At 38.7% G+C, this 25,442-nt stretch overlaps 2 protein-coding genes across 3 annotated transcripts in view; both read right to left on the bottom strand.

Moving 5' to 3' along the window:
- Positions 1-159: 159 nt before the first annotated feature.
- LOC111873137 (intraflagellar transport protein 27 homolog) lies at positions 160-7,736 on the bottom strand. The gene is made up of 4 exons (XM_023867580.2): positions 7,518-7,736; positions 3,504-3,623; positions 2,012-2,248; positions 160-277 (listed from the first exon to the last, which is right to left on the bottom strand). The coding sequence occupies exons 1-4, from the start codon at positions 7,632-7,634 to the stop codon at positions 179-181; spliced, it is 573 nt and encodes a 190-aa protein (XP_023723348.1). The 5' UTR covers positions 7,635-7,736; the 3' UTR covers positions 160-178.
- Positions 7,737-11,798: 4,062 nt separating this feature from the next.
- The window catches only part of LOC111873132 (pyridoxal-dependent decarboxylase domain-containing protein 1), a 20,556-nt gene continuing 6,912 nt past the window's right edge, over positions 11,799-25,442 (bottom strand). For both annotated transcript variants that reach the window (XM_023867571.2, XM_033754979.1), the window contains 11 exons: positions 24,845-24,992; positions 24,018-24,145; positions 23,870-23,941; positions 21,364-21,522; positions 21,166-21,267; positions 20,665-20,736; positions 19,111-19,218; positions 17,070-17,234; positions 15,087-15,315; positions 13,872-14,186; positions 11,799-13,272 (listed from right to left, as the gene is read on the bottom strand). In XM_023867571.2, coding sequence (XP_023723339.1) covers positions 13,028-13,272; positions 13,872-14,186; positions 15,087-15,315; positions 17,070-17,234; positions 19,111-19,218; positions 20,665-20,736; positions 21,166-21,267; positions 21,364-21,522; positions 23,870-23,941; positions 24,018-24,145; positions 24,845-24,992 — 1,743 coding nt within the window. In that variant the 3' untranslated portion in view covers positions 11,799-13,027. The remainder of the gene's footprint in view (positions 13,273-13,871; positions 14,187-15,086; positions 15,316-17,069; positions 17,235-19,110; positions 19,219-20,664; positions 20,737-21,165; positions 21,268-21,363; positions 21,523-23,869; positions 23,942-24,017; positions 24,146-24,844; positions 24,993-25,442) is intronic.

The raw sequence follows: 25,442 nt of genomic DNA, 5'->3' as shown, positions 1-25,442 counted from the left end.
ATGCAAGAAAAAACCCATCACACTGTATTTATTTTCTGCCACATCTCAGAAAAATGTGGTTTGTTACTATTTCCTATAAAGAATCAAGAACATCCAATGTTCCTCTTTATTTGTCCCATATCTCTTAGTAGTCTGTTCTATTAAACACACTATGTACCTCACCATGCTGTATATCCTTTCATGCAATAAGATCAAATGCAGTTTTCTTCTCATTATACAACTTGTGCCATTCATGTGCTAAGAGGAAAAATGGTTCTTCAATCCCTTGATTTTCTTTCTGTAAGAAATTAATGTATTAAGTAGAAAAAACATATATGAAGATGGTAGAAATTAAACACTGCAAAAATAAAAATCAATTGAAAAAATCAGTCAGTTTTCATGGAAGACAACATGAGTGTACAATTACATAATATGCATTGTGTTCAAAGTGTCCTTAAACGCTTGTCATTCACTACAATTGTTATATGGAAGAAAATTACTGGAAATAAAAATCTGAAATAAAACAATTAATTTTATTTGGCTACAAGTATTTAAGATCTGGTAGGGTCAAGAATTTTCAATTCTCCATGTCATCCAGACTAGTTTTGGGGTCCACCAGCCTCCTATACAATGGGTAGTGGGGGCTCTTACCCCAGAGGTAAAGCAGCCGGGAAGTGAAGCTGACCATTCACCTCCAGCAAGTGCAGAGGTCAAGCAAACATGGGTCTATAGATCCACTCCCCCATGGGACAACTTCACCTTTACTTTCACTCTTTTACAAGTATTTTTTGGTCAAGATTATATAGCATTACTACAGTCACAATAAGTGTTTTCAGTTGAAGTACATTGTTATAAATAAATTTCACCCATAGATGTTATATCTTACCTTTGTTAGTTACAGTATCACTACTTCTTGTGACCCATTTTCTGATTAGGATATCTGACTGAAACTGCTTAATAAATGAAAGTCTGAAGAAAGCAGTCTTCTGGGCTTTGGCGCCGTGTATATGTGGTGTTAACCGACGTTTCGGAGGAACGTATCGCCCCCATCTTCAGGGTTGAAGAAAAAGTATAGGTAAATCTGCAAGCAACAACACCGTGAGACACGGTAACGCAGAATACGTTCCTCCGAAACGTCGGTTAACACCACATATACACGGCGCCAAAGCCCAGAAGACTGCTTTCTTCATAGTCACCGCCGTGAAAGCCTCAAATTTTGCAAATGAAAGTCTGTTCGTTAGTTTATTTAATAATGTCACATTAATATTGGCACAAGTAAAGTGTGACTCTCGACAGGGTAAGTATTGGTGAATAGATTTACTGACTACTTACAGGTCGTAACTACATACAAATAAATATAACACCATCACAGATTCCAACATTTTACATACTACACAGTAGGTCTTCTGCAGCCTGCAGTGTCTTCACTAGTTGTGACTTAAGCTCTCAACAGTGGAGATTCTTCAGCTTCTGTGTTCACATCATTACTGCCTGGTGAATATCCCACAACTGAACTGTCAGCTTATAATGCCATCTCTTCTCAGCCTCTCTTGCAGAACTCAACTTGCAACTGACTTGGTCACCCCAATTGTCTTTCTTAGACCTCTTTGCACTCACCGAGTAGAAAACACTGTTTCCAACAGTAATCCTACTGTTGCACATTCATTGCCACAGGAATGTGTTTATTGACCCATTGCCTAGAAATGGCTGTTGTTTATTTTCCTATCTCACAGCCATTGCTAATATCTTGAACTAGAATGACCATCCTGAACTAGGATATCAGTTCAATGTATCCAAAGTATAAACCACATCCAGAAAGTAAGCTAAAATACTTCCTTTGCTATCCACACTTCATGTGCACTACGCTCTAAAATATTTTTCTGTCAGTCACATTTCTGAAATTTTAGTGAATATTTTTTTCTTCTTAATTTTACTGGCTCCTTGGCCATATAAAGGGAGCTGGTTTTCCTACCACTTCTTGATATTTGATATTTTATAATTAAACATTTATGAAATATAACTGAACACTTACAGCAGATCCTTCAAAATACACGAGGCCAAGTTTCTCTGCCATGGCAGCTCCTTTCTTGGGACTTACAACTCTCCGGTCTACTAGGTCAGTCTTGTTTCCAAACAGAACGCCAGGGGTTGTAGAGGCAGCTTTCTGAGGTACAGAGCTACGTACAAGTGCAACCCACTGACTTACTGAATCAAGTGACAACTCGGATGTTACATCAAATACTGCTATTAAGATATTCGGATTGTGCCACTGAGAACATTAGAAGGAAAACAGACACAAATTAAATGAAGAGATTGTGGCAAAGCGATGAGAAAAGTTAGAATAAAATGAATGTGACTAAATCAGTCTTTCCCTGCCTGTAGAGTCAAGTATAATGATAAGATTTTGGGTGAGTATACTGTTTTAAATAATGCTGCTGTGGTACCAAATGTGATAACATGCAGTGCGAGAGTAATACTAACTTGCTTTCCACAAAAGGTTCAATGTGGTTGGTCTTAGTCAATGCATTCTTTGAACTGCAGTCCCTGCAATTGCTTTGCGTAATTGGGTTTTAAATGATCATGTCTATTGCAGCAGCTTTGATATGGCACAGTTATGGGTATAAATCTATACCATTATTGGTACCATCAATGAGAATGTGTTATTTGCAACAGTTCACTGTTCCCATATTGAAAATATATTCATCCATGAATCATATCTATACATACATGGTGCATGTGCTTTCTGATATCCTCTGCAACGCTGTGCTATATTTATGAAAATATATGCATTTAGAACCAAATCATGTATGCAAAATTTGAGATTTTCAAAGAAGAGTCTGAAGATTAGAATTCATACCACTTGTCTACAAAGACATGCACATCTAAATATGTACCTTACATAATATAGTACAAGACTGTTCTAATTAAAATATGAATTATGAGTCTTTGCTTCTAACACTTTTTACCTTAATACTTTATACATTTATCATTATCAGTACGTGAATTGACCGCTTCTTTGGTCTAGTGGTCAGAGTTCCTGTCTACAGATCCAGAGGTCCAAGTTCGATTCCCGACACTATCAGATTTTCTGAGAAATAGTGGGTCTGGAATGGGGTCCACTCAACCTCGATAGGATATTTGAGGAGTACTTCAAGGAAATAAAGGCTCTGGTTTATAAAACCAAAATTAACAGCCGTGGGGATTCATTGCACTGACCACGCTACACACGATCCACTAAAGTTGGCACTAACTTAACCTACAACCAGTGGTCGCTCAGTCAGTATAGTTTGCTTGTGGACTCAAGCCATGGAGTTTTTTTTCAGTACATGAACTAGCAATGTTAATATCTGGTTAACATCCGATTTCCTAAAATTCTCTTACAGCTCTGCAAGGTACATAAAATTATAATGTACTTACTCAAGAATCTATCGAAGATACTCNAAATGAGTGTATGCACTGCAAGACGGATTAAATAAATCATGGATACTCGTTTTGTCATTTTAATATTCATTATCTTTACTTACATATTTTGAAAGGCAGTCCTTGTAAAGGTCTTGCCCTGAGGAATCATAAATGAACATTTCCACAGTGTCATTTGTGTCTGGGATTGATATAGTCTTCACATTCAGATCAACTCCAAATGTCTGTAAACAACAGGAACTAGTTATTTACACACATGCTCTCATGTCTTAATTTCTGTCCATCATTTAACTTCGTACCAGTTTAGAAATACTGTCATGTGTATTAAATCATAACTACAAGTAATTATAGACCTCTCATTAATTTGTGCACTCAACTTCTCACTACAGCATGCACTAAGTCTTCTATGTCTTCAAAAGCTGTTGCTTGGTTATGGCTCTCTCCAATGGAGACTCCTCTATTTCCATGCTTACACCCCTGCCAGCCAGAGCCTCCCAGCTGCAACTAACCGCCATCTCCTGACTGTAAATAATTCACATTCTCGACTGCCTCTCAGCATGGACCACATAGAAAACACCATATTACCTAGCAATGGCTCAACAGGTCGTCTATTGTTGTGTGTGGATTTTTCACCATGAAGAGATGTTTACCATACTGTTGCCTAGCAACGGCCGTCTCTTCTCGCTCCAGTATTCTGGTTTCAGGCAACATGTCACAATACTACAGAATCTAGAATAATTTTTATATTGGATTTGAGATTCTCACAGCAGTGGCTATGAAAATTAGAGTCTTCCGGGTTGTGTAGTACAGAGAGAACCTGATGTTTCTGAGAAAAGAAGCTGTCTGCAAACTAAACAGTATTATAACCCAGAAGACCATTCCCTCTAAAGAAGTTCTGTCACCTGTGGCAAACATCACTGAGAAGTGCCGACCATCATATGAATTGATTGACTGACAGAAGTACAGCACTTGACAAAACGAACAAAATTAAAATATAATATTCATTCNAGCGCCTTTTAAGAAAAGAAATATTTATCTGGATTATGGGAAATTCATCCTCAATCGTTTTTAATGTGTACGTATAGTGGAATACTATTTAAGAGTTAAAATTGTGAATGAATCACAAAGTCAATAGAAAGTCCGTCTAGTGTAACAATTTGTAGGTCACTTCTTTATCACTTCTGCCTTACATGTTTCGGTTTTCATGTTTTCATGTTTTCATGATTGTACTATGTGCCTCTGATGATGGTTGTATTAAACCGAAACATGTAAGGCAGAAGTGATAAAGAAGTGACCTACAAATTGTTACACTAGACGGACTTTCTATTGACTTTGTGATTCATTCACAATTTTAACTCTTAAATAGTATTCCACTATACGTACACATTAAAAACGATTGAGGATGAATTTCCCATAATCCAGATAAATATTTCTTTTCTTAAAAGGCGCTTATGGAAACATACATTTTTAATCTTTTAATTTCTTCTATTAAGAGCTTCAGTGATATCAAATTTTGTCGATTCAGAAGTATTAATAACATAATTCTTCTTTTTTTTTACTTTAATTTTTTAATACTTTCTCCATTGATGTACAGACCAGTATTTAACTTAAAAATTAAAAACCGCTGACAGAAAATTTACTAGATTTACTTGCTAAAACAAGCACTTTTAAACATTTTTTTACTGCAATGTGATATATAAAGCAACACAAAGCTGATATAAAAACCAGAAAAAGAAGCCTCAAACATATGTTGTAATTATGGATTTAAATGCGAAGTATGAATATTTTTGATTACCATAAACATGTGACAACTTACTGATTATGAGTATCTACTCCAATTTTGCACTACTTCATTAAATATTAATAATACTTATATGACGTATTATAACAGATCATTCTGTACTTCAAGGTATGATATGAAAGGATGGTTAAATTTGTAGGAAGACAAAAGCATTGATCACTTTCCAATTTATATGGGGATAGAAAGGACTATAAATCAGAGCTGCTGTTCCATATTGCTGTGCGTGCATGTGATGAGGCATGAATTGTCAGAAAAATGCATAAAAAGCATGGTTTTTACTGTTACATATGAAGAATTTTCATAGTTTTAATGTGAACTAAATCTTAGTTTCATTTGCCAGTATTTCCAGATTTCTACACTTTCTTTCAAGGATCCGGGATAGTGCAGTTGGTATAGTGACTGGCTATGGGCTGGACAACAGCTGGGTCAGAGTTTAAGTCACAGTAGGGTCAAGAATTTTCTCTTCTCCACATTGTCCAGACTAATCCTGGGGCTCATGTAGCCTGCTATCCAATGTGTACTAGGGGCTCTTTCCCCAGGTGTAGAGAAGCAGAGACGTGATGCTGACCACTCACCTGCAACTACTGCCGAGGTCAAGAAAACGTGGATCTATACAATTACTCCCCAATACATATTTATGAGGTAGTGATTAATTAGTTAAGCACAGGGACAACTTTACATTTTTATGACTCAAACAGTTTCTGTCAGTAAACTTCCATCAGCCTTCCTTCCACAGCACAACAAAGATCTAGCGAACAACTTATTTTAGCCTATCTCTGGAGTTATCATTATCATAGCTACTGTGATCCACAATTTGAGTTCATCTAATTGTCAACCTGCCCAGTGCACTCACACTCCATTCTGGCATAACTGCACATGAGAAGTGACCTGGCCTGGGCAGTGGACAGGGAGCTGAGGTCACAATGTTTGGCCTCCAAAATCGCCAGATTTGACACCCCATAACTTTGCTTGTGGAATCTGAAGTTGCATCAAAAGCCATGTGTACTGGTGCAGTTAGTAAGTGGCCAACTCAAACAGTGAATAACTGCAGCTGTTGGTAACGGTAACTCAAGAGACAGATTAAAATAAGTTCTTGTCTAGATACATGTGACGCCACAAGAGGAATGCACATGGAAATTTTATGACAAAATATTTTTAATTACACTTCATTTCATTGAATTATTTCTTCAATATTCACTGGATTCAGCAAGGAGTAAGGAGAGTGTGGCACAGGTTGACCAGCCACTTCATGAAATGCCTGTTTATGTTATGACCCAAACATTCTCGAAGTTATATCCAGCATACAACTGTGGTTGCAAGGCAAGGAGAAGACAGTCTTAGCCTGTCAGCTTGAAAGTCAAGCTGAAAAGACATGTGTGACCAATGCAAAAGAAACGGATGCACAGCAAGATGGTGCAGTCCGAGCCACAAGAAGAGAACAGTACAATGGCATACAGTGACAAAGGAGTGGACAAGGCCAAGCTGACATTTAAGATCTTAAGTGGTGACTGACAGCGAAATCGCAACTGTTCCAAAATACAATAAATGTTATAACATGTAAGTTAAAAAAAAAGAAGTAAAGCTATCCCTGTAACAGGCCATGAAGGCCCATAGGGCTGTGAGACGTTGGGGGTCCCACATTATCTAGACAATCGGCTCAAAGATGGCAGCAAGGTTGTCAGCCTTATGCGCTGGCCATGCTTTACTCCCCAGGAAAATTATTTAACTAATTCCTGGTACTCATCAGTTAAAAAAATTGTTACAAAATAGTTATACTGTATTCAGACTGGTTGAAACTTAAAAAAACTTTCTGAGTAAGGTGAGTTCGCATGATAATTCTTGATAAATAATTAGTAGTGTATGCTGTCTCTTCCTTTTCTTGACCACATTGAAATTCGCTATCAAAGTGTACAGAAAGTTTAAATCATGAGTACAATATACAAATTTATTTACTAAGACAAGGAAGAAAATTTATTAGTTTCCCCACAAGCAAATTTGGATACATTACCACACACATTAATCCCCAATTTTCTTATCAACATTTATTTCCATTAATATCAGCCCTTCAAAACATCTGATCCACCAGCAAACACTGGTTATAACTTTGATCACTAAACTCAGTCTCTATTATGTATTGAAACAGTAACCAGTAAGCTTTCATGTAGATGTGATCAAATTTTACAAGGGTTTATCTTCGTTTTAAGTTCTTTGCCAAGTGTGATATGATTTGACTATCAGCATGAGATGTTATGTACTAACCTTCCTTCTTCGTAAGTACTCCTATGCACACATTAATTCCCGTACATATGAATCTTACCATGTTATAATTCTTCGGAAATTCTCTACCATCTGACAGAAACATCTTGGTAAGGGCGGTTTTTCCTACTGCTGAGTTTCCTATAATAACACATTTTGTTCTCAAGATATTGGACATTCCGATTCACTTCCCGTATACAAACACACACTCTTATGCTTTGCGGTATTACCCTATTACTAGCGGTTACTAGGCAACCGACATGTCAACCAACATTACACCACGCAATTCATGTCTCTTTCCAAAATGTCCCTGAACTTGGTATATGATTTCAGACACTACCAACACAACAGGCCCAGCCCACGCCGAGCANCTCAGTTTCTGACTCAGAGTCTAAATCTATGAGGATTTGATCAAGGGATGCCATGATGTTAGGTGCTGACGTGGATCAGTACTGGGTTCAATATGCGGTACCTCGATCCAGCCCATGGACGTGGGATCCATGGGCTAGGCGTGTGCTCGGCGTGGGCTGGGCCTGTGCTGGGTTCAATTTGCGGCGGGCCTAACTGGCTTGTGAACTCTGCAAATCGAGAAGACACAGCTTCACACTTTGATGGATACGAGTTGGTGAAATCCCACGAAGTGCTGCCCTAATGAGGGAGGTGCGTAGTGATGTGCTGCGCAAGGCTAACCTAACCTAAGCCAACCAAACGTTACTCCTACACCTTTAGGGCGATGACACACGGAGTGGTTTTTGCCGAGTCGGCCGCAGCCTTGTGGCAAGACACACGATGCTGCACGCCGACTCGGCGGCCGCGTCAGAAACTGCTGATAATATATTTAATCTATGGAGCAAGTCTTCAAACCGATCACTGCACCGCCTGCAGACGACAGGCCGAGTCGGGGAATACTGCCCGCTCCTTGTGCCATCGCCCTTAGTGCTGCTCCAGTGAGAAGGAGAGTGCGCAGGTGGATGCGAAGTGGTGTGCTGCTCAAGTCAATTGTTACAACTGTGTCTCCCACCTCGTTAGTTCGAGCGTATATCGTGTTTTTAATACTGATTGTAATAAATTGGAAATGTTGGATTTGGGATGTATTTGAATGGCATGTCTTTCATTTCATTTTTCGTGAAAATCGGGTAAATGTTTCAAAATATGTTTCTTGGATCTGTCATTCGCGTAGTGGGGGTTGGAGTTGTGTTGGGTCCCCTCAGCACGGCGGCCACTGATTGGCCTATTGTACCTACCCCGTGTGATTACGATGAAGGAGAATTAGGTGGAATGAAGATTGGCAGGGGAAACCGAAGTACTCAGAGAAAACCTACCCCAGCGCCACTTTGTCTACCACAAATCCCACTTGACTAGACTCGGGTTTGAACCCGGGCCGCCGCGGTGGGAAGCAAGCGACTAACCGCTTGAGCTGTGGCGCGGCTTTTGGATCTATGATAGTTATTACTTGTGGGACCTGTTCGAGGTATTGTAATCAAATTTAATTGAAACATATAGTATACACAGGAAGTATCTAGGAATAACATTCGATATGGGAATCGATACTTGATTGTATGATGTATATTTTATGCATAAATGACGACACCATATGTTGGAAATTTCTGGATGCAGATATTGGTACACATGAATCCTCAAAATGGAGCGTATAAATTGAAAATTGAATTGCAAATAATTTTAATAATTACATAATTTTTCTAATATAAACAGTATGAGTACTTAATGATGTGTTCACATTACAGTTAAACCTAATCACAGTATATTACTTTCTTTAACATACAGATTTTAGTATAGTATGTTATTCAGTGCATGGGCAAGGCGTGTACCTGATCTCTAACATGGTAATAGATTTGTGATTTGCGAAAGATTCGTTGTTTACCCACACGCTGTTATTGGGTTACCTATGTAAGTACGAAGTCCGTTGTGGTGTGTTCTGGTACCTATGGTTATAATTTATCTATATTAAGGAATCAAACCGAAAGCAAGAAAGTGATAACACGCGTAGTAGAGATCATATGCAACTCTTGTTCATGTGTGGAAAAAATGCGAACGCTCTATGAAAGATGTAAATGTTTCGAAGAGTGAACAATTCTGGACATACTGAATTAGTCTAATCCTACCGAATCAACTGTAAGTGAATGTTGTGGCGGTCAGTGATGTGCCCAATTTAAATGATGAGTTACGTGGTGTGTGGATTTACTGCGAGCCTATAGTAAATTGGACAGTATGAGGAAGTGACGGAAATAAAAAAAAACTGCTCTACATTTAAATTTCTGTACTCACTTATGAGCACCCACCTCCCCCAAGCAGAAGAAGCTAAATATCTTGCGATGCATCTTGACAGAAGGCTGACTTGACACAAACATGTTTACACTAAAAGGAAACAACTAGGCCTAAAACTCACCAAACTATACTGGTTAATAGGAAGAACCTCCAAGCTGACACTTGACAACAAAATCATACCGAAGCCCGTCTGGACATATGGAATCCAACTGTGGGGAACGAGCTCAAACTCAAACATCGAAATACTAGAACGCTACCAGTCAAAGGTACTTCGCATGATAACCAATGCCCCCTGGTATGTGCTCAACAATGTCATCCGGAATGACCTTGATATGACTACAGTCAAAGAAGAAATAAAACAACTTAGTGTTAAATATAGTAACAGACTTAACAAGCATCCAAACGCACTAGCAACAGACCTCATGAGCCAGCCGATTCGGAACAGAAGACTTAAAACGCTTTGCGCCAAATGCTCTGCAGGGCAGATTCTAGGCATATTTAGTTTATAAGCTAGATTAAGGTTACAGATGTAAGTTCTACTCCTGCAAACACAACTAATCTGTATTCATTATTATACGAAAGGCGTCTACTAATGAGTAGCCTCCTACAAGCCAATATTATATTATTCCACCGTTTGCTTATTGTAACTTTTGCAAAAAAATAGGAGACATTTAAAAAAAAACTTATGAACATAGTCTTCAGATAAGCTCGTCATCAAATACAAACTTGACTGCTGTTTTGTCACCTTCAGTGGCCAAATATTGAGTATGACCCTGCATAACAAACTTAATAGATGAGTCAGTTTTATAACTGTAATGTCATGTGTGTGTGCTAATGGGACACACAGCATAAATTTTTATACTATTATTACTCGAGTACACTTTGTAAGATTTGAGGTTTTCACGGCGGTGACTATGAAGAAAGCAGTCTTCTGGGATGTGGCACTGTGTAGATGTGGTGTTAACTGACGTTTCGGAGGAACGTGTCCTCCCTTTAACCTTGCCTTTCTCTCCCCCGACACAATATCTTATACAAAACCCTGCTTCTGTTCCCAGCCCCTTCCCCCCTCCAACTCCACTGATTTCCCATGTAGACTTGCCCCCCCCCCTCCCTTCACTGCTCTCACATAGCTGTGTTTATTTCCAGCACCAGTCTGCTTGTACCGGTTTGCACGTTCTCTTCACTCGTGGATTTATTATTTTCCTTCTACCCTGAAGATGGAGGTGATATGTTCCTCCGAAACGTTGGTTAACACATCTACACGCTGCCACATCTCAGAAGACTGCTTTCAAGTTTACTTTGGTTTGAAATTCTGCCCTTCTCTTCTAGGAATTGTTGGTCTCCGAGTTCCTGCTCAGTATATTGGAAACTTTGCGTCGTTCAATGTTTGATCCTTATGTAAAAATTGTCCCTCTGCTAGATGTGCAGCTGCTAATGTTTTTTGCAGGGATGTTGACATATTTGGAGCCTGGAAAGTTCTCCCCAAATTTTTAAATATGGTATAATAGTTACTATTATTATTTGCATGAACATAAATAACACTTAAACTGAATTATCATCATTATTCTGAATACCTATACATTTCATTTCTAATTGTCAGTAGCAACTGAGATTTGTGATAATGTTTTGTTAGTCTTTGACTTAATGTTGTGTTTGTCCAGTATCTATAAAACTACTTCTATCTACACTGTGCTGAATCTGTAATTTGCCTTGGGGCTGTTGGCTCAGCACATAAATAAGAAAGAATGGAATTGAATTATTAACTTTGTAATTGGCCTCTGTGCTGTGAAGTTTGTATGTAAATAAACACAAATTAAATTGAATTATTATTCAGAGACTCAAAACGTGTTAATCCATCAAAATCTCTAGTAATATTCATGAACACAGTACTTCCACATATATACTACAATCTGAAATTGTTATAGAAAAAAAAATGTTTTAATTTAAATTTGATGTTCATAAAATAGTTACAGCAAGATGTGATTATATTAAGGCACTCTGCAACCTATGTTGAAATTTGGTATTTGTCAGAATTGCTATTCAGAACACAAGCAAATAAACTTGATAAATTTATTTAAACTATTTTACATGCACTCTTACAATTTAAATGTACATATAATACGGGGTGATTCTAAATTATTGTCGGGGATTCTGTTTATAGGCCACGTAAACCCTGACAATAATTTATAATCGCCCTGTGTTATTACAATATGAATCATATGTTTTTCTTAGGCATCTTTGGCATTGATGAAGCACTTCTACACTGACGATGCAGGGTGGCTGTCAAGAGTGGTTAGTCCGTACAAAATACTCAAAAACAACTAAACATCAATAAAAAAAACCACAGCCCACAATAATGTTTCATCTGATTCTTGTGTTGCTTGTTAAGCGTTGTTAAGAGTTCACTTGTTGTGAAGATAAATATGACTTCTCCTTTTGGCAGTGAGAACTTCTGGTGCTGCCAATGTACCAGTGTGGTACAGAACAGCATCTGTTGTTACTGCACCTATGGGACACACCTGTGGCCAGGAGTTTTTAAATATACATGCATTTTTAACTGTTATATTTAGTTATTTACATATTCGATCGTGTTTATTAAATTCATGTACGGTGTTACATGACAATATCCTCTGAAGTTAAACCTACGATCTAATCACCTGGCAACAGCTGTTCAAGAAAAGCTCTATACATCATATGGCTTATGAAGATGTAATGAAGCAAAGAAGCAACTTCATGTTCTGTAGAAGTATATGAATTCAGAGCATCAAGCCAAAGTGACTGCTACACAAAAGCAAAGATAGGGAAGACACTGTAGAAATAATATAATACACAGAGGAAGGAAGAATCAATGGAGCAGTGACTCCCTGCCCAGAGGTTACAGCAGTAATAACAAACTGATGTTTGTTTAGGAAAGTAACTGACAGAACACAAAATAATGTGCATCTCATTTATAAATAAAATGAAAATTATATATTTAACAATTTCATGATTTGGAAATATTTTAATATTGTTAGCAATGTTATAATTTAAAAACATATTTGGTCTTGTAAGAGGATTATATGTAAATAGGTTCTTTATCTACCTTAATCTCTTCAGTTATCTGAATTTATTTGCATATGTCTGTTGATGAAAACTTGAGATCCAGACAACAGAAAAACCCAGAAGTCTGAGCAAAGGTGATAAATATAGACTCTACAAGCTGCTAGCTCTCATCTTGTACCTATGCCTAGGTGCTGCTGTGTCATTATACTGTCGCTGGACAGGTCTATGCAGGAGTGGGCGGGGCTAGGAGGTGACAGACTGCAACACTGCTTCTGGACTGGTGGTGGTCATTGTGGCAGTAGGTACAGTTTGGGACTGAGACTGCTCTGAGCTATGTGATGAAGACCGAGAGTGTTTGCCTCCTGCAGAGGGTGCAACTGGAGTTTGTACTTGGGGCTGTGGAGGGCTCCTTGTGCCTGGTGGATTGCTGGCTCCCTGCTGCAGTTGCATGTGATAGCGGTAGATATTCTCAGTGCTTTCCACCACACCTGTAACAAAAGTACTTGTATGTTTTACACACACATCCACATCAGTGACAAAATATGTCTGCTTCTGAAAGAAGTAACAATGAAAAGCTGCACTACACTAGGAGGTGTGACTGTAATATGCTTGTCCCTACACCAATTATTGGTGCATGTTAATTTTCCACTACAAGGCAACAAAGTCTTAAGGAAACGCACATCAAATAAATACATCATTTACTGTATATGGCAGCATAATCACATGTTTCTTTATCCATTTTCATCAGTTTCCATGAAAAATGAATATGAATAACCCATTCACATCCCTAAATGAATCTACACTCTCTCATGGACACCGCAAAAGTAGTTTTACACTAAATGCAAAAGTTTGCTTGAATGGTTTTCGTGTCATCAGTGAGTAGATTGAGATAAAATAGGGTTCAGTAAATTCCTGCAGGTGACATCAATGGACCAGTGAAATAATTCTTTAGTAATCCATGGACAAAGCACATCAGTAATAGTTGCAATTGTTTTACCTAAAGCAGGCTACCTAGAGTGAGACAGAAGCTGATAGGTTAATTATTATAATTAAATAATTTTTTGAAAATGGGAAAAATTCAACAGACCCGCAGTGAGATTGAGACTGCGACCCTTGATACCACTCTCCTTGCTAGGGGGAGACCACCAGTTGACAAGTGATCCAAACACTGGAACATGACGTAAGATGCCATCCTGCCATAGTCGCTCCTCATTCTCCTTCTGCAAGTCCAATGTTGCAGCCTCAATGCCTTTCTTCACAATCTCAGTCATGGTCTCAAGGAACCGTGATGATTCTTCCACCTCTTGACCCACTGTCACGACCAACCCAAGCAGTTCTTCGACATCTGTGTCGGCTGTCACCATACCAAACCTCACACATACCAGACCATCTGTGCCTTCCCCTGTAGATGTAAAATATGTAACAGAAAATACAGGTGTCTAAAGGTTTTACAATTAAAATTAGTTTCTTCAGTTAATTATGGGGCTTCAGGTTAGCAAATGTTCTTTATATACTTGATTTTGGTTAGGTATGAATAGCGTACCAATCTATTTTATGTTGGATTTGAGGTTCTCACAGCAGTGACTATGATGAGTACTATCTTTTGGGATGTAATGCTCTGTAGTCCTGTTGAAGTCCATTAACATTCTGAAGGACTGTACTACCTCCATTGTCAGGGTAAAAAAAAAAATTTACCTTCATAAATCAAAAGATACAGTGCAGTCACATTTTATACCAGGGATGCATTCCTGAAGACCTTGCACAATTCAAGACAAGTATTGCAAATTATCTGGGGATTCATATTATTTGAAACTCTGTTCAAAAAATGACACTATTGATATTTTTTTATATCGCACTATTTCAATTTTGGGGGCACTATGCTACAAGCCGGAAGGTCGCAGCATCGAGTCCTGATGAGGTCATTGGGTTTTTTCCAATTTACCTAATCCTTCCAGCTGCACTATGGCCCTGGGATCAACTCAGCCTCTAACAAAAATGAGTACAAGGAATATTCTTGGAATGTTCTTGGGGTTAAAGGGTGGCTGGCACGTAAGGCTGACATCCTTACCGCCATCTATGAGCTGATTGTCTAGAAAATGTGGGAACCTCAACATCTCACAACCCTATGGGCCTCCACAGCCTGTTACAGGGATACCTTTACTTACTTTACTATTTCAAATTCATATAAAATTTGACAGAACTGTGCCTGTATATAAACGTTACTTTATATTCTAATCTGCGTTTATTAAATTATATCAAAACAGTGCTGAAGTGTAAGTCCCCTCATTTGGTTCACACTCACCGAGAGAGAAAGCAGCATCAGTGTTGCGAAGTTGCTCTACCAACTGCATATTTAGTCTGTTCAGCTCCTCTTTTGCCTGATCTGTCATGAGCTGCTCCCATCCCTCGGGCACATATCGCACTCCACCGAGTCCTGCCCACCCTGGCATGTCCACCAGGCGCAAGCGAGGAGATGCTATCACCAAACGCTGAAATGTTTCTTTGTGCTGTACAGTAGCTGACAGAATTTCCTGCATCAGAGAGACGTGCAACTAAAGTTATTTCGTAATCAAGACACGGGTGCTTGGTCATTCTGCTTTAAGAGTAACCTTGGATACCAGAGCAATAAGGTGCTTACAAACTACACTGCCATATATATATATATTTTTCCCTAAGAGTATGCTTACATGGAAGTGACCAGGAGACAAGGAAGAAGATGTAAGAAGATGCTGGATGACCTTGGGGACAGAAGAGGATATTTTCATTTGAAGGAGAAAGCTCTAGATCGCATCAAGTGGAGGAACTGTTTTGGAAGAAACTGTGGACCTGTCATCTTAACAGATTACTGATGAATGAATGCTTACATCATTTAGTTACATAAGCTACAAATTTTACTTGAGCCAGGATCACTCATTCAGTATAGCGACAGTCAACGGGCTGGACAGCTGGTGTTCAATTCCTCACAGAGTCAAGGAAGTTTTCACTTTGCCACAACATCCAGACCAGCTCTAGGACCAATCTAGCCCCCCCATCCAAAGGGTTCTGGTGCTCCTTTCCTGGGGGTAAAGCAGCAGGGACATGAAGCTGATGGGCGTTATACTTCCATTCCCCCAATATCTTCATGGTACTTAATTAGATACACGGGCAACTTTTACAAATGTTACTAAACTTAACTTCATGCGAGTCCAGCAATGTACAAAGACATGAAGCCTCCATTTCAGACTAAGGCTATGCTGCTCATGAATTAACAAATGAATAAAGAGCACTGGTGAAATGACTAGCAGAGAACAATCGAAACTCTAGAAAACATCTCATCTTGGTGTCACCGTGTTCCACAAATGGCATGTGCAGTTCATAATGGCCTTTCAGTTTCTTCCTATTGTATTTTGCCTTTGCCAAGTAATCTGTCACTTAACCTGAACATGTAAAGATAATGATATTAATACTGTATAGCAATTATGCTCCTATGCTTTAATCTCAATATATTGATTTCTTCTGTGTGCTAAATTCTTACAACTAATGTTCTTCCCTGTTCTGTTAGTACTGCAGGTCATATGTTGTCCCTGAATATGAAGGAGTGCCAACCATTCAACCACGACATTCAGTTGCACCCTTTAATTTCAGTGGAATAACTGTAAAATGATATAAATATCTTCATTGGATACTTCAGTTGCCCAAAAAATATTAGAACTGTCAATTACAAAACTTTTGTATTCTTAAATATATCTTGAATTTTCTATTTCTGCTGGAGTGACAATTTAACACATAACGACCACCTGAAGGATAAGGTCCAGGCCTCTACAATAGTAAACAGTGTTTAGTATGTAATTCATTCTTTGATCATTTAAAGACACTTAAATGGTACAATGACTGAATACTCAATTACAAAGAAGAGAGATGGGACCTGTTTCATGGTATGCCAGTATTTTCCTGGAGAGACTGAGAAAAAACAGTCAAAATAATCAGTCTGGGCCAAAAGATGAACCAGGGGCATCCTGAATATAAAGCAAAGGTTGTGGAATTGATTCATCTGGCTCAGGATATGTGTAAGTAGCTGAACATGGTAATGAGCCTTTAGGATCCATAAAAGGTAGAACACTTCTTGAATAGCCAAGAGACCATAAATTTCTTAAGGGCTCTGCCCCATGGAATGTGTTAGTATAGTAAGCACAGCAATGAATTTATTGCATGCCTTTACATTTGGTGTGACAAAAGGTTAACATGACTGTTATAAAATGAAGTCTTGGTTTTGCCAACACAATAACAACATTGCTACATAACTTACCAGCTGCTGTTCTAGACAGACTATGAACACCTCAATGTCCTCTGTACTTGGGATCTTATCTCCACCCATTTCTAGGGGACAATAGCGGAGCACAACACCATTACTCTCAAGTTCACAAATCTCCAATGGTACTTGGGGTGAATCACGCTGCAGGATCTGTCCCAGCTACAAGGAAAAGGGAATCAAGTGTTGGTGTCCCCAAGAACATGAACATGCATCTATTCAATTCCAAATTAATTAAACAGATATTACAATAAGAGATAATGGAACCAGGATAGTGCAGTCAGTATAGCAACTGGCTGCAGGCTGGATGCCCAAGGAGTCAAGAGTTTGAGTCCCGGTAAGGAATAGATTTTTCACCTCTCCACATCGTCTAGACCGGTTCTGGGGTCCAACCAGCTCCCTATGCAGGAGCTCTTTCCCCAGAGGTAAAGTGGCCAGGACATGAAGCTGACTACTCACTTTCATCTAGTGCTGAGTTCAAGAATACACGGATTCATACATTCACTTCCCCATACACCTTCATGATGTAGTGCTTAATTAGGGAGGCATAGGACCAACTTTATCTTACCATAATATGTGAGAGTTCCGTGGCTAAAAGCCATATTCAATGAAAATTCTCCATACTTACAATGAGCCTACACAGGCCAAATTTTATTATGACATAATAAAATTTCTGAAGGTGAAGTTGGTGACTGTATTTAATCATTTTCATATTCATAAATTTTTCAATTTACCTAATCCTTCCAGCTGCATTATGGCCTTGGAGTCAACTCAGCCTCTAACAGAAATGAGTACCAGGAAGCTTCCTGGGGTAAAGAGCTACTGGCATGTAAGGCAGACAACCTCACCACCATTTGTGAGCCAATTGTCTAGAAAATGTGTGAGCCTCAACAGCTTGCCACCCTATGGGCCTCCACAGACTATTACAGGAACAGCGGGACATTTACCTTACAATACTCATCATCATCATCATCACAACCACCACTTTCTTCTTCCTCCTCCTCCTGGCAATTTTTATGTGGGTTATTTACCAACAAAACCTCTCCATCTATTTCTGTGTTTCTCAAGCTCAACCTCCTCAGCCTCTTCAGCTTCCTTCCCTCTGCCTGACATCTTTCCAAACCTGCTGCTCCAATCTCCATCTCTTGATCTTACTCTTGAGCATTTTCCTTTTTATCTCATAATGCAAACCTTTACAGTTCTTTCTTCATTCATTCTTAAGATATGCCCATTGTATTTTATTATTATTTACTAAATTATCTTCTTCTGCATTTATCTTGCCTTCTCTAATTTCTTCCATTCTTATATCATTAACCTCCTTAAGTCCATGCAATAGAAAGGGAATAACATTCAGCCATGACAGATCCAGCAAGACAATAATGGATTTTAAACTCCGCCCCCAAAAAAATTCTTAAATATTTAATCTGTAACATCATTTCCTTTGGTTATCACGTATGTCTGCCATACACAAAATTATGTATGTGTATCTCTGCTCTGCACACATGCTTCACAAGGCTGCATCAGTGTTGGTTTAAACTACAGCATATACCTGTTTCATCTTCCTGCATTCACCCATCATCAAACCCTCCATTTGGTCATGACATGCAATGGGCACTTTTCCCAACATGCAGAACTTGACTGCAGTCTTCAAATTTATCCACTTGAGCCTCATACACATTCTCAGTCCAGAGTTCATCATGTGGCAGTCATGGTGCTATATATTAATTACAATAAATACAGGGCTAGGCCATAGCTCAAGCAGACAGTCATTAATTTATATGCATAATTCTGGTAGTAACATTTACTCTATACAAAATGAAACTGTTACAATCCAACCAGCAGACCCATGTTTCTTATCAAGGAGTGTGAGGTTATTAGGCTGAGAATACAGTAAAAGAAGAGCAAAACTTAATGAAACCTGGCCCAAAAATATTTTTGACTCTCGCGTAAATCATGAAGACATAGGAACAGGTCTTAAAAACAGACAACTAGTGCTGTAAACACTGGAACATTATGTAACAATTTCCCTAACACATACCCAAGAATTCAGCTTGTCATAATATGATGGCACTCGACCACCACCATCATCACTACCCTCTGGCACAAACTGAAACACGACAGTGCATGCCACCACCTCCAGCAGCACCTATAACAAACACACTACATGAGTCATATAAAAAATACAGCTAAGGAAATATCTGATTGATTGATTTCTAGAATATGTAACTAATTTTCAGCTGTGTAAGATTTGAGGCTTTCATGGAGGTGACTATGAAGAAAGCAGTCTTCTGGGATTTGGCACCGTGTATATGTGGTGTTAACCGACGTTTCGGAGGAACGTATCGCCCCCATCTTCAGGGTAGAAGAAAAAGTATAAGAATTCTGCAAGCGACAACACCGTGGGAAGTCTGCTTTACCGTTTCCCACGGTGTTGTCGCTTGCAGAATTCTTATACTTTTTCTTCTACCCTGAAGATGGGGGCGATACGTTCCTCCGAAACGTCGGTTAACACCACATATACACGGTGCCAAATCCCAGAAGACTGCTTTCTTCATAATTTTCAGCTGCATGGGTTATACTAAATAACTAACGTTTTGCAGGTGGTACTATTTATGAATTCCAATTTCAATAAATGTCCCTCTCTTGCATGTCTCTCTGCTTTCTATTTAAGATGTCTATACAGTAAACAAATTCTTTACCTTGACTTTACATATTTAGCCTTCATGCTAGTGTCCAACCATATCTCAGTTACCTTGCTAGTAATTACAGAATAATTCTGATATAATTATCATAAAAAACATAAATCCAAGAGTTCAAATCCAAGTACCATGCTTTTCTTCCATATGCCAATCACCAAAACCAAATGTGATAAAAAAATGTTTGGTTTTACCTCAGTGTTCCAGAAAAAATAGGAAAATTTATGAATCTGCTAGACATTTAGCAGTTATAATGGAAGAATCAGACCGCCTCTGTGGTCTAGTGGTCACAGTTCCCGGCTACAGGTCTGGAGGTCCAGATTCAATTCCTGGTGCTACAAGATTATCTGAGAAGAGACAGGCCTGGAACAGGGTCCACTCAGCCTCATTAGGATAATTGAGGAGCTATTTGAAGGAAATAGCAGCTCTGGTCTAGAAAACCGAGTTTAACGGCCATGGGGATTCGTTTTGCTGACAACACGACACCCTCTATCCACAAAAGTTGGCAGTAACTTCACTGACAAGCGGTAGTCGCTCAGTCAGTATAATTTGCTTGCAGACTAAAACCACAGTTTTTTTTAATGGAAGAGTTAAGGATGATATTACAAGCATTTTTTCTAAGAAAATTTAACTGAATAATTATTTGATTTGATTTTTTAAAATGCCTCCGCAAAATAAAATCTTAAGGTATCCTATTGCATACTCATATCCTGCCTTAGAACAGCATCTTCAGCTAAACATTTAACTATTCAAAATAACATTTTGTCAAGTTTTCAACTTATGTTTGTCCCACATGCCAAAATCAAAATTCGACCCTGACTCTGTTCTTGTGACACCAAACTTCTTCTGACTGCTTAAAAATTGATTGTAACTGAATAGCATTGCCCTATACTTACAGCTGTGCTGACAGGTTTGGACACCAACTCTGCCACAGTAAAGGTTCCTGTCTCTCCCCCAGGCTGTTGACTCTGAAACAGAACACAACATGATTCTTATAAACTGTATACTGCAGTCAATTTAACTCTGTGTGAACAAACTACCTTTCTTAATCATTCTGTTTTCTACCAGCTGAAACAAAGAACAAGAGAAAATGAATGTTCTAATTGAAATGATATCCAAATATAATATTTATTCGTAGAAAATGCTTGTATTCTACTATAGCAATTGAAGTTAGTGCCATGAAAACAATGACAGCAAAAGTCATATTAATATACATCTTCTTACTTTCACATAAAATTTACTCATCTGAAACTCTGCATCTTGAATGGAACTTCCTGGAGCAGACAAGATCCACGGCTGTTTAACACAATTGCTGAAATGTTACTACTAACATTACTGCAACAATCAGTGGCTTCTCGTGCACCAACAGTTAACTTTTACATCCATTTTACACTCACCAGTAACCTCAGACATGTATACTTAGATATCTTTTTCCATATTAGTTCACTAGATTCGAATGCTTCACGGATTTTGGTCTGTATGCCATCTCTGCCCAGTGACTATAAAAAAGAAATTGCCTTGTTAATATCTATTAAGCTTGGGAAATTTTGAAGGACTTAGATGCAAATATATTTTGGTTGGCATTTATGTCTTACTTGAAGAGCAGCCCATAGCGACAGACAGCTGAGACGACGTGCGAAGTGGTCAGCTGTGAGCCCAGCTACCAGAGGCAGTGTGCTCTCTCTGGGCACGCCGACTGTGGACATGGGTCGTGCTTGCCTTGTAGAACTACTGTCAAACAATCGATACAGTGTCTGCATATTTATTGTCAAGGAATATTCTTGTTTTACATTATTCATCATCCACCAAAGGATCAAGCTTTCTGATTCAATTTGAATACAAGGTGTTTCACGACTTTAGGACATAACTGCAGGAGGTGATTTCCTAGGTCTTTGTGATCAAAAAAGTTCATATAAACATGTGTCCGATTTTGGACGGTTACGGAGTTATGACTGTTTTAAACTCAGAATAGAAGGTAACGATTACAGACAATAAATGGAACAAAATAATAAACCAGCATAATACATGATACATTTAAAGTATGAATGTAAAGTTAACTTCGTGAAATTACCTTTCATTTGAATTTATTGGTGCTTAAAGCTGATTTTTGAAAATGCCACTGCCGGCTGCAACACAGGCTGCCATTCGGTTGTGAACCGCGCTTGACATACCAACCCACCACACCTTAGGTACCTCTCAAATGTCAAGATAACGAGAATGCTCTGTCTGTAGCTAGCTAAAAATAGGGACCTGCCAGGTGATAGACGCGGTTCACAGGAGGGCGTGTACGGGAATGAAAAAACAGTCATAACTCCGTAACCATCCAAAATCGGACACATGTTTATATGAACTTTTTTGATCACAGAGACCTAGGAAATCACCTCCTGCAGTTATGCCCTTAAGTCGTGAAACACTCTGTATACTTAATGTACCATGCTGAACCAAATATAAGACAATCCCTTTCTCAGAGCTTAAATTCATGGAAATACAAATGTATAATGCTGATTCATATGTCAGATGAGCAGTGTTTTGCACTGCTGGTCACAAATATTCATCCTGGTGAAGTATCTTGCTTTGTTTCAGACTAGCTAAAATGCACACCCAGATGTTTCCTCAACTAAATTGTACTGAAAAAATGAAGTCACTTATTTCTTAAACCACACATCTTTAACACGCTCTTCTTTGTAACTACATGTGCTACTGTTCATTAACCCTTCCAATACTGGTTTGTTCGTAAGTGCATTTCCACTGTCAGATCAGGTATTTTACAGCATTTAACAACAACATTACGTCCCAAAATTTTATCAATATAATAAAGATTTTTTATTTTTTCTGTTTAAAAATGAGGAAATGTAAAATAAGTTTACCTTACATATACTGACCCTAATAATCTCACAGTATGCGGTATTCTTTTAAACATGAAAGAGAACACAGAACCGGCATGAAGCAGAAATATGACCTACACATTGTATCATGCATTTACAAATCCAGGCAACATCTGTTCAAATATTTTTAAAACATTTAATGCTAAATTTAGCCAACAGACGAAAGAGCCTATTAACATTTTCATAAAGTGATACTTTCAAAATTGCCTAATAAAGAGCTATTTATTATGACATGGGTGCCAATGTATACTCTACGTCAGACACAAGTATCTGCACCACTGGCTTAAAAGGATTACTCTTCTACAAACAACAAACAAAACAAACTCAGTTTCAGTCCGCAAGCGAACCATACCGACCGAACGACCGCCGCTTGTCAACGAAGTTTAGTGCCAACTTTTGTGGATAGAGGGTGTCGCATGGTCAGCGCAACGAATCCCCATGGCTGTTAATTTTGGTTTTCTAAACCGGAGCTGCTATTTCCTTGAAAAACATCTAAAACCTCAAAAACAACTAGACACTTCAACTTTTAAACTAACACAAATGTCAGTACTGTGCAAGAACCAAATAATATCTTTACTCTTAGCTATCATTAAATTCAGATTATAGAAATGTTCTATTATTACCATCATGATGAACGGTGGGAAGTATTACAAATACTAAATGTGGCTGCCTAGTGATGAAACAGCCATGGACATACATTGCTTTATATATACATATTATATGGTCTCCAAGTTACTACCAGAACAAGGTAAAGTTGTCCCTGTGCTTAACTAATTAAGCACTACGCCATGAAGGTATATGGGGGAGTGGATGGATAGATCCACATTTTCTTAACCTTAACCTGACGCCCCAGCCACTTTACCCCCAGGAAAAGAGCCTGCTGGTACCTGTTGGATAGGAGGCTGGGTGGACCTCAGAGCCAGTGTGGACAATGTGGAGAACAGAAAATTCTTGGCCCTACTGGGAATCAAATTCCAACCCCTCAGTCATCCAGCCCATAGCCAGTCGCTGTACTGACTATGCAATCCTGGATCCTCACATTCAACAAGGTGGCAGACAAAATTACCTCTCATTTTTCAGATGTAACATTAGGGAAGGGACTGCTTTAAATTCACATAAATATGATACATGTTTCAGACAAAAGAGACTGTATATGGTTTTGTGTTTTTCTTTTAGAGGAATTTCTTACTTTTCTGGTGTGAATATTAAAGGATACAACTACAGGCAGAGCAGGAATACCAAGCCAAATGCCAAGAGGTAGTGTGAAGCTATCAGCAATTCTGGTTGGCTGAAAATAACAACAATTAAATGTGAGTTTACAACAAACCCAGTAAAAAGCAAACAAATGACAGCATGCTACTCACCACATTCTGAATCGACACCATGGCAAGAGCTGCAATACTATGGCCACGAAGATGCAGCCATACATCATGCTGTTTGCATAACTCCTGCAGTCTCAACACATTGTCGACATGGCCTGCTATTGTGGTACCTTGAATTGAACAATAAACTCTCCATTAATAGAGACTGCTCATGTCGAGACTAAAATATTAGGATAATTTGTTCACTGAACATGCAGAACAGATACCATCTCTTCTTATAAGTAAAAAAGTAAAGTAAAGGTATCCTTGTAACAAGCCATGGAGGCCCATAGGGTTGTGAGACGTTGAGGATCCCACATTATCTAGACAATCGGCTCATAGATGGCAGTAAGGCTGTCAGCCTTACACGCCAGCTGCCCTTTACCCCCAAGAATATTCCTGGTACTCATTTCTGTTAGAGGCTGAGTCGAGCCTAGGGCCATAGTGCAGCTGGAATGATTAGGTAAATTGAAAAGAATTCAATGACATCATCAGGATTCGATCCCACGACCTTCCAACTTGTAACATTGTGCCTCGACCAACTATGCTACCACGTGCCGCCATCTCTTCTTATAAACGCTGAAAAATTAAATGATCCAGAAACAATTGCAAATGCCTTAAATACTTATGATTACTGAAAAGTTAAAGTTTCATCAATTTTGAAGAGATATTAGAGAGTGATTCCATAAACCATTCTCTATAATACGAGTACATACATACACAAGCATAGATGAACTTGGCTTTTATCTTTCCGTGCGCTGTGTCTAACACAGAAGAAGAAGGTGACAAAAGTACTGACACAGAGTCTGCTATCATAATGTTTTACTCACCAGCATCTGCAAGGACAATGAGAGGTATCCTGTTGCTAGCTTCATCCTCTTCAATTAGTCGCTCCAAAGCTGCCACATCTATTTTTTGCTGGGAGCCAAATAGTGTATTACATGGCACAGGACGAACACAATACATTGGGAGTCCCAGCTGAAGAGCAGAAAATAAAGTTGGTATAATAATTTCAAATTATATTTCCATTTAATTATGAAGATAGTCATCAAAGTGATACAGAGAATTGCAGCATGACACCGAACCGCCTACGAGTTCCGGAAATTGTGTCAGCTGATGCTGGCTTTGCACGTACAGTCAGACACTCACTTAGTGGTGATACAAGCTTACGAAGTTATCATCCATGTAATGAGAGTACCATGGCTGAAACTTATCATTAATGAACTTATCAACCATCCAACAACTAAAACAAACTAGTAGTGCATGCAGTAATAGTATTGTGACGTGGACAGCGCAACAGGAAGTAGGGGTCACGCGAACTCTGCGTTTTTGCAAGTGACGTCACATACTCCCACTCTCTTCTGTCTGGCTTCACAATCCACTCTCTCTTACACGCCGCTCAGCTGGCCTCTTCTACTGTTCCGTTGC

The sequence above is a fragment of the Cryptotermes secundus genome, unplaced genomic scaffold, assembly GCF_002891405.2.
Source record: "Cryptotermes secundus unplaced genomic scaffold, Csec_1.0 scaffold246, whole genome shotgun sequence".
Taxonomy (NCBI): Eukaryota; Metazoa; Arthropoda; class Insecta; order Blattodea; family Kalotermitidae; genus Cryptotermes; species Cryptotermes secundus.
Note: the sequence above shows the minus strand (reverse complement) of the source record. Positions and strands in the feature narration are given on the sequence as shown.